Here is a 10517-nt window from a genome sequence, read left to right as displayed (position 1 = left end):
TAAGTTGTGAGGTGGAACCTCCATGGGTCGGACTTGTTTATTCAGCACATCCCACAGACGCTCGATTGGATTGAGATCTGGGGAATTTGGAGGTCAAGTCAACACCTCAAACTCCTCAAACCATTCCTGAATCATTTTTGCTTTGTGGCAGGGCGCATTATCCTGCTGAAAGAGGCCAAGGAATACCGTTTCCATGAAAGGGTGTACATGGTCTGCAACAATGCTTAGGTGGTACATGTCAAAGTAACATCCACATGGATGGCAGGACCCAAGGTTTCCCAGCAGAATATGAGCATCACACTGCATCCGCCGGCTTTTCTTCTTTCCATAGTGCATCCTGGTGCGATGTGTTCTACAGGTAAGAGACGCACACGCACCCGGCCATCCACGCGATATAAAAGAAAACATGATTCATCAGACCAGGCCACCTTCTTCCATGCTCTGTGGTCCAGTTCTGATAATCACATGCCCACTGTAGGCGCTTTCGGTGGTGGACAGGGGTCAGCATGGGCACCCTGACTATGCAGCCCCAAACACAAGAAACTGTGATGCCCTGTGTATTCTGTACCTGTCAGTGGTCATAATGTTACACCTGATTGGTGCATTTTATCAGCATCAAAACGTATTCCGTGATCTATTCAAAAGCCACAGAAAAAAGGTATGTTTCTAAGGAAAATTTAAAAATGGCTACATTGTCTAGCGATGTAAGATGACCTCACATGGCGAGGAAGATTATTCCTTAATTTAGGACCTATCACAGAAAAGGCACGTGATAGGTCCCTTAGACCTCTAACGGCAATGAGGACCTTCAAAAGCAGTTGGTCAAAAGACCCTAGTGCTCTGGTTGGAGAGTAAGGGTGTAAAAGGTCACTAATATATTTTGGTGTGAGACCAAAAAATGCCTTGTAAACAAAAATCTGAATTTTAAAATCAACCCTGAATTTCACCAGAAGCCAGTGTAGAGATGGTAAAACTGGGGAAATGTGATCCCTCTCCAAGCTCTCCATAAAATAAGTCCTACAGTTAAGTAACATATTATACATAGACACTTCATATAATGGTATTAGATGATTTGTTAATTGCATTTAATAGATTATACTTTCAATAAATCATTTGCAACTGGTTTGTAAAAGGTGTTTGTGTGGCGTCATTTTGTGAAGCAATTGGTTCAAAAGTTTCAAAAAGCTTTGTTTCTCCCATCTGCATGGATTTGATCTTTGAGTATGCGTACGCTAAAATCCAAGCCAACGTTCATATTTCAGGTAGTTGGAAATCTAAGCATTTCTTGCCACTCGCGTTCTCAAGTAAAGGATTTGGACGTTGACTGGTGCTCTTTTATACACTGCCCGGCCGAAAAAAAAAGTCGCTGCTTGGATTTTAATAGGCAAATACTTAAGAATCTATGAATGGATCATTATTATAGTGATTATTATGTTTCTAGCATGTTTTATGTTTGGCAACGATTCTTTTAACCCTAACAGATGGATTGTGTAGCTTTTCATTTCTTAAACAACCATGTAGGAAGACACATCATGGACATATTCCAGGATGACAATGCCAATATTCATGGTTCAGAATGGTTCAGAGAGCATGAAGAATCATTTTCACACATGAATTGGCACCTCTGAGTCCAGATCTTAACCTCAGTGTAAGTCTTTTGGTTGTGCTGGAGTAGACTTTACAGAGTGCTTGACTCTTGCATTGTCAATACAAGATCTTGAACAAAAATTGATGCACCTCTTGATGGAAATAACATCACAACATTTATTTCCATCAAGAGGTGCATCAATTTTTGTTCAAGATCTTGTACTGACAATGCAAGAGTCGAGCACTCTGTAAAGTCTACTCCAGCACATCCCAAAGACTTTCAATGAATTTAAGTTCAGGGCTCAGAGGTGCAAAGTCATGTGTGAAAATGATTCTTCATGCTCCCTCCCAACAATTTGAACCTGATGAATCTTGACATTGTCATCCTGGAAAATGGCCATGATGTGTCTTCCTACATGGTTGTTTAAGAAATGAAAAGCTGCACACTGCATCTGTTAGGGTTAAAAGAACCGTTGCCAAACATAAAAGATGCTAGAAACATAATAATCACTGTAATAATAATCCATCCTTCAGTATTTGCCTATTAAAATCCAAACAGTGGCTTTTTTTTTTTTTTTTGGCCGGGCAGTGTATGTTAATGACATTAATTAGGGGGGTGTTTACAAAGCGAAAGATCTGAAACCATTCAGCTGCGCACAATTTCAAGATCATTTGCGATTTATAGATTTCACATCTGGAAGAGAGGCGTGTTTTTTGTGCATACGTTCGTTTCTCTGAATCACCCATATACACATTTGAGAACTGATCTTAGATCAAATGAAGGATGGTTTCTATGTAACATTTTATAAATGAAGCCCAAGGTCTATTTAGGGTTGGAAATCCTACTTGTAAAGTGAAAAGTGTCCCAACTGGACACTTTGTCGGAAGTGCGATGTTGCAAAATTGTCCCATCTATGACTTTGTCTAGAATGTGACATGAGTATCTACAATTGGCCAAGCACTTATGTAGAGTAAGTTTCTGGAATAACAACTGTCTCTGTAAATGTTTATATAGACGACAGTTACTATATTTTTATGGTTACCAAATGTATAAATTGGATGTTCACTTGGCCGTTCAAGCGTAATGTAGAGCGAACAAAATCTTCAGTTTCCATTCTGAATAATGTGTGGTTACTTACAACATACACATGTAGACAAACATCAAGGGTAAGTGGGGGGTTTCAACACTATTGCACTTTTCTAAGGAGCCTGTTGTTGCCATTAAACATCCTTTCTTCTCACCGGACAGTTTCATCAATCAAATATGTTACTAGTATTTTGCTGACCGAGAGTCTTTATTTCTGGATGTGTATGTGGTTACACTGAGACCACACACACCAATGGGAAAATGTGTGTGTGTGTAACCCACTGTCTTACTGGAGAGCATGGAAAGGGTGTCTGGGGGGGCAGGGAGTCCAAGGAAAACGGGGTTAAAAAAAAAGAGTGGGTGCTGAGTTTGTAAATTCCCTGGGTGGAGGGCGGGGTGCGCGGTGTGTAACGATAACCAAACAATACTCACTTTCAATGGTCCGTTTGCTTAAGCAGCTTTCCATGGACGTGAATCGAAAGCGGAAAGATGAATGTTGTTCCCTCAGCCGTCTCATTTGTTCTTCCCCCTGCTGAGTTTGTTCAACTTAGTTTGACCTTGTTGATTTCTTTCGCTTCTTTATAATTTGTTTTTCACTAGTGTTTTTCCCTGGAAAATTCTATTTCTTGTCATGCAAGGACCAAATCATCGGATGCTCTATAGATAGGTATTTGGGTCAATGGCAAGGATAATAAAAAAAATCTCATTTAAGTTAGATGTGTTAATGTATCACCATTTCATCGAAACCTTTCATTTAATGACGTTAAATATGTTAAGTGGTGTAACCATCAAGAAAATAAAACATATTTAAGATGTAAGCAAAATATATAACATTTCATGTGTTGGACTGGCCAGTATAAAATAGACTGGCCAGTTTTTGCAACTTTTGCAAAGTGTTTAGGAATACCCTTGGCCTCTTTTCTTTAATGTCACACAATTCTTTCTTCTTTTTTGGTGTCAGTATTCTACTCCTCACCCTCTTTGATCCCCTTGGCCTTTATGTGGCCATAGAAACTTGTTTCCGGAATTAGTGCGTCAAGCTCTTAAATGTGAATGACTAGCATGTACAAAAGCTCTGTGCGGGAAGAGAAAAAAATATCAGCCATTAGTCTGGTGATGTCACAGTGCCAAAATTAGGCTCCAAAAGAAAGAGGGGTGAGCTTGTTTAAAAGAAGGAAAATTAAAGGGACAAGTATATATCCAAGGGACTAGGTTCTAAAGATATTGCTTTTTTGTACAAAGCATATATATATATACATCATTGACGTGGTTTCTGACTTTTGCGGCCACTGTCCTTCTAATTAAAAATATCATAGTAGTCACTTCTATTCTGTGAGAGGGAAATGGACTTTAGCATGTTTTAAAATAGCCTTAACTTTGGAAATATGGTGGCGAATCCTGTAAAAAAAAAAAAAAGCTTGTTTTTACACTGTTGCTATTTTTCTATTGTAGTACAACAGTTTATTGTGAGGCCATGGCAGCTTCTCTGGGACCCCCATTCAGGACCGGGTCTAGAGCCGGGCTACAGATAATTAGATCACTGCTATCAGTTTCACTGTCTCTTTTCTACATCACAATTTACATGATAATAACACTCTCGATGGTCCCCCTCTCTCAAAAGCGCTTAGACTTTCTCCTTTTTTCCCCCTTTCCAACATCCAAATGATTCACTGCCTCACCTTAAAATGCACTTATGGGGTGGGAATTAAAAAAAATCCCTGGGAAAACCTCTCAACGTGAGAGAGAAAAAGGGTATGGTAGAAACTGTCCATTGGCACGTGATTTTCACAACAAAGTGCAATGAATGCGATAAAAAGAAACTTTGTCAGGGCTGCTATAAACGTGTTTAATGCCTGGGAAAGTACAGTTTAGTGGACTGAATTGGAATTAGATCAGATTAAGTACATCTGAACTGACTTTAAAAGTCTACTTAGTGGGATCTCAAAAGAAAGATTGGAAAAAACTATATACGGGGTTTTGGGCCAAAAACAATCTGTATCAATGAGCAAAAATCATGAAAATCCTTGTTTGAATCAAACATTATCTTTAATATCAATACTCTCAACATTCAAACACTCCCAACATCCTCAAGTGTTTTCTTTCTAAGCCCACCATGTTTCAAACCAGAGCGACGTCCTTTAAGTGCTTTCACTGAAATCAGGATCCGTTCGGACCCCTACGAAAGTCCCAGTGTTGGATCCCCTCTTCAGTATTCACTGCTGGCCAAGAAACTTCCTGCAAATGCTGAATTGTTTACAGCGGCTATTTCACTCATACCCAGGATTTCTTAAGGTCAACATTTCTTCTGGCACACTGGGCTTGAACTGCACTTTATTCCCCTTTAATTTAACAGCTCCGGCAGCTTTTCTAGTTAAATCGACTGTTCATTATTGAGCCTCATTTTACGAAGGGGCTGTGAGGTGCAGTTTAATGAATCTCTGGCACAAAGATCCCTTTCACTGCCCAAGGAAGAATAGAAGCTATTTAGACCATGTAGGGCTGTATGTCAAAGGCAGCCTATAATAGTTGTCAGGCACAGGCTAAAATTCCCACTGGTGCGGGAATGCACGAGAAATCAACTTCCACTACGAACAGATTAAGATAGTTGTAGGAAGTTACAAGAACATGTAGAAAAACAACAGTACCTGTCCCAGTGCATGCACAGGACAAGGTTTGGTCAAGTTTGTATGACATTTGCATTCAAATTCAAGAGATGTATTTTGTGAGACATGTGGAAAAGTATCTAAAATGTAGATCACACTGCATGAAACTTGAATTCTTCAGGGGAATAAAATGCCACAACTAATTAAAAACAAAACAATCCAGAACTAAACATCATCTTTAAAATCTCCCATCAAGTTTTACATGTCTAGAGTAGGCTACATCAGATAAATTAGATAGATCTCCACAGGTGGTTCAGATTTTATTTTACACTAACTAGCTGACTTGATCAGTGTATGAAGTACATTGTTGTGTCTGGAAACATTTGCTATTTGGTCATTCGTGTGCTAACATTTTGAGTCAGATGTTTAATATACAAACTATTAAGCTCTGTCCATTTCAAAAGATTTAAACCAAATTAACAAACAAAAATCTGTCATAAATAAGATGGAAGTAATTCAGATCCCTTGTGGACAGTCCAATGTAGTTGCTCTCAGAGATTTCATATCATAAAATGTGTATATTCACATAGACATGTACAAGAAGACTTGACCAGGACAGATGAACCCGAGGCTATTGTCTTTTTACTCTGTGGGATGCCTCAGACAAATCCCTCTTAGTTGCAGGTGGTCAGGCGTAAGCAAAGAGTTAAGTCCCAGGGTCCCTCTGCCCCTCCCCTTTGATGTCCTGACATCACTGGCCCTGCCCCCTAAAATAATCCTCCCTTCCCCCAAATTCCAGCTTTCGACAGAGTGCAGACGAACTGTAAGGGTGTCCTGCACAGGACCAAGGGTTAGCAAACCACCCTGGAAATGCAGATAAGAAATATGCTTTAGGGTCTCTAGAAGACAATCGCATACATCCTGTGCGAAGGAGTTGTGCTTGTGGCAGAGAGAGAGATGGCTGTTCAGGCTGCCATCATGAACTCGCAGTTCTTAAACTTCTGTTTTCCTGGCTCGGTCATAGATTATGAGGTGGAAAAGGGTCTGGAAGGGGGTTTCCTGGGCGAGGTGGACTGCGAGGGTGACTTTAGGGAGACCACTAGGGACCTGCTTAGCTTCATTGACTCTGCTTCCAGCAACATCAAGCTTGCACTGGACAAACCTGTTAAGTCCAAGAGGAAGGTCAACCACCGAAAGTACCTGCAGAAACAGATTAAGAGGTGCACGGGGATTATCTCGCCAGGGACTACACCGGTTCAGGAGCCATGCAAGAGGCAAGGCTCACCCCAAAACCCAACAAGCAACCTCTCCAGCAAAACACCACCCAAGAAGGATGGGATGCAGGCCAACCTGCAAAGCAAGAGCCTGGCTGCCCTCTTTAACCCAGCGAAGGATGTACGAGGAGAGAGGGCCAAGAAGCCCCCGCTGCGGCACCGAAACCTTCCTCCATCCTTTTTCACGGAGCCAGCCAACAGCTCCAGAGTTACATCTACTTCTGGCATGTCGCTCAAAGACCTGGAGCGAGGGACTCCGGAAGCAGCAGAGTTCTTGGAGCTTCTCGGACCCGACTACAGCAACATGGTCTCAGAGCAGGATCTATTCCACACCGCACCTATCAGGATTCAACAGGAGGTGACCATGGGCCCTGAGCCATATGACTCCCACCATTTTGTAACTGGTGGGTTTTTGTACACCGAGCCTTGGGGCACTTGTAGCGACACCCCTAAAAAGTCAGGAGACATGCGGACATTACCAGTACAGCCAAATCTTTATACTCACACGGACCTTTCTGGCAGCGTGCCTGTGGAACAGAGCTCGCCATGTGCACTTACCTTTTCAAACTTCTTTACAGACTGCTCCACACCGCCGGTCTCCTACGATCTGGCGAACGGATACAACAGAGGGAACTTTTCTTCTCTTTAAGCCAGAGATTTTCTTTTTCTCAGACATTACATTGGGACAAAAACACTTAGTATGGTATTGACAAAGGATGCTATCTACATGAAATGTCTCTTTTAATCCTGAAACATTTGCCTCAAAACCAGCTAATGGACCCTTTTAAAACATCGCTTGTTGGGATAACACGTATACAGTAGCAACCTGTAAAAGGCTTACAATCTAAAGATGGCCTTTTCTCCAAAACTGAATGAAAACCGAATGCATTTCTAATCATAAATTAACAAAATTATGCCTCAGAATTTTATGTTACTGTTCCCTGTGAATAAAACAACAACAAAAATGTTTTCTTAATGTATGGATACACTTTGAACCTCTTACTCTTTAAGATAGGCATTGTTTGATTGAAAATATTAACAATTTTCGAAACAATTTGTTACAGAGCTGATCTCAGGGGGTTCTGCTAATTTGTTTAAATATGTCACAGACTAAATAGTTACAGGCATACAGTGATTTACACTTAATCCACACTTAAAATGTATGGGTTTATTTCCATGAGACAACAAAATATCAAATTGAGTGGCATCTGCAAACAAAATGATGTTAGATTGTTTTCTTCTCAGTCATTTTTGCAGTTATTTTTAATCAAATGGTGTAACAGTAGCTGTATGAAGTCGATTCCCCTCAAGTTCACAGAAGTGTCCTAACAACAGGTGTAGTACATTAACTACGGACATGATCCACTAACAATTAACAACCAAGATTTTTTGGTTGTTTTCTCATTTAAAACCAAACAATAGTTTTTGCCATATGCTTTGTGTGCTTGTGCTATCTTTCTTAAAAATAAATGCCACTTACATTGATATTTTGTATTTAATGGCATAATATATTTAAGTGTAAAAATACTTTTTAGGGTCAAGACAAAAAAATACATATGCAACAGTCTACAACAGTGGCAAACAAGACAATCTGTCTATATTCTTATTTTTTTAATCACTGTTTGTTCATCTATTGTTTATTGACTGCTTAACATGCAATATTAGGTGTGCACATCTAAAACAATTACTTGCAGTTCCCTTAAGGTAAAAGTTTGAATGAATACACTATATAGTTCTCTGATATCTGGCTTTTTGGAGTTTCTTGGTATTCTGGAAGAAATGGAAAACTATGAAACAGCTAAGGGGATAAAAAGGAGAAGGAGGTGGTAAAATTGTGCAAAATAAGCTATTGGTAATAATGTGTAATAGTTGCAGTACACAAATAATCATGTTCATCAAACAACATGAAAACAGGAACTATACAACATTATTTTGTAACACTATTGCCTTACATTGGTTTAGGATAGGAATTAAATTAGGAATCAGACATTTCCAATTGCATTGGGAAGCAACAAATAGTTCAAATAAATTAAGCTAATGAATTATTTTATATTTAGCTGTAGTCTTTAAAGAATTTTATGTGGGAAGCATCAGCCAAGAGTAAAAAAATTGTGTTTTGTAATTTATATGCTTACTCTTCACATTGTTTGCAGTACAGAAACAAAAAAGTAAGAGCAACATTCAGTTTTTCTGACATTTTCTTTTTCAAGAACTGATACTTATTGTCTGTTTATTGGTAATGAATCGCACACCTAAATCTATGGACTACAGGGGCACTGGATGGAAGTTTTGTTTGGTCATAAAGTAATGGGACAAAATAAAGCTGGTCTTTATGTCTATTAAAAAAAGACTTCTTTGCATGTCTATTTTTTTAATCAGTAGCAGACATTTCAATGTGCAGCATGTGTAAACTCAAAACAATAAAAAAGACAGATAACCCATCTGTTTATCACAAGGGATATAAGTGCAGGTACGACCATTTCATTCTATTTCAGTATTTCTACTAGCAAACAAAAGGGTGCAACACTTTTTAAGTTATGGCACCCTCTGTTGGCCAAAAAACGTCTTCATCCTCATTTGACAAATTCAGAGTCGTGTTTCATTAGAAGTTAACTGCAATCCTGACATTTTATTTAGTACACAATTGTATGCTGTAAGCATTTTTATTGTGCGACATATTATTTTCTAAAATCCTTAATGGATCCTACATTATGGGTCTCAGAGTCCACAAATGCAATAGCTGCTTATAGGTCCATTAAACAGTAATGTTGCCAGCTTATATCTCTCACCTCCTGTTTAAGGTAATTAACACGCTTCACACCTCCATAACTTAAATGGTGTGAAACGCTTACAACATTTTACACACCTCGCGCAGTCTTTACATGAAATGATCTGACAATGTTGCAGAATTAGTCGTTGTTTTTCTCTTTTACACAAGATGGCAGTGGTGCTTCAAGCAAATCCTTCCTCTACAACAGGTCGTGATTTTGATATCTACAGTATAATTAAAATGAGACATTTCTTTGAAGTTTGCTTCATCCCACTGATGTTTCATATCTTTATTTCATGTCAGAGGAAATTAATAAAGTGTAGACCTATATGAAAAATAGGACTAAATTCAAAGAACATGAAGATAATAATGCAATTCGTTTCTATAATTCTGAATGTTATGACTATCGTACTGAGTAGTATTATTCTATACATAACACGTGTGATCCTTTTATTGGTCATACAAAATGGTAGTTTAACAGTTTTATTTTAATAAACAGTTTAATAAACTGTTTAATTGGCAGAGGCCCACCTGCCGTGTCTTCCATCATGTCGAGGCATCATAGGGAGCTCTCTCATCAAATGCGTTCAAGCATTTCTTGACATCCAATCTTGTTTTTTGGGGGGAAATTAATGTTCCATCCGAAGGATACAAACGAAGGTAGATATTTCACGTTTCCGGTAATATTCTCGCGGTAGTTTTTTTTTTCTTTCCGTTTCTGAACGCGTCGACTAACGCAGTGCGCATGCGCTGACGCGTGAACTAATATTTGAATCGCATACCAAAGTTTAGGATACATAAACAGTCCAGGATTCAGTTCATATGGATTGACAAAGTCTGAATATACACTATTTTGATTGGGCTACAGTGGAGGAAGTTTCAGCAAAAAACTACTCGCCAAAAATATCTAAGAACAAAGAAACTGTACAAGTTTTATGGATATCCACACAAGTATTCATTTCTGTCTGCCTCATATGGAGATGATTATCATAAACATGACAGAAACTTGATGCTGCTTTTCACTTATTTCCCCTGAGAGAAAAGAAAATCACATAAACATCCACAGGTGAGCAGTTTAACACCAAGATCTATTCTGATATCAGCGCCTTTCCATTGATATGTCACATAATTATAGTGACAGTCTTCACACTTCACCTCCTGTTGACCCGCAGTGTTTGTATTTTGTGGTTTTCAGT

The 10517-nt window shown here is 39.0% G+C and overlaps 1 protein-coding gene across 1 annotated transcript; it reads left to right on the top strand.

The window, feature by feature from the left end:
• Positions 1 to 6058: 6058 nt before the first annotated feature.
• On the top strand, positions 6059 to 8901 carry LOC127496166 (protein FAM181B). The gene has a single exon (XM_051863851.1). It carries the CDS (start codon positions 6235 to 6237, stop codon positions 7198 to 7200), a length of 966 nt encoding a protein of 321 aa, XP_051719811.1. The 5' UTR covers positions 6059 to 6234; the 3' UTR covers positions 7201 to 8901.
• Positions 8902 to 10517: the final 1616 nt, after the last annotated feature.

The sequence above is a fragment of the Ctenopharyngodon idella genome, chromosome 15, assembly GCF_019924925.1.
Source record: "Ctenopharyngodon idella isolate HZGC_01 chromosome 15, HZGC01, whole genome shotgun sequence".
Classification (NCBI taxonomy): domain Eukaryota; kingdom Metazoa; phylum Chordata; class Actinopteri; order Cypriniformes; family Xenocyprididae; genus Ctenopharyngodon; species Ctenopharyngodon idella.
Note: the sequence above shows the minus strand (reverse complement) of the source record. Positions and strands in the feature narration are given on the sequence as shown.

Bases quoted from the DNA above. Each gene is read 5' to 3' on its own strand.
- LOC127496166 (XM_051863851.1), top strand. From the start codon at position 6,235: ATGGCTGTTCAGGCTGCCATCATGAACTCGCAGTTCTTAAACTTCTGT.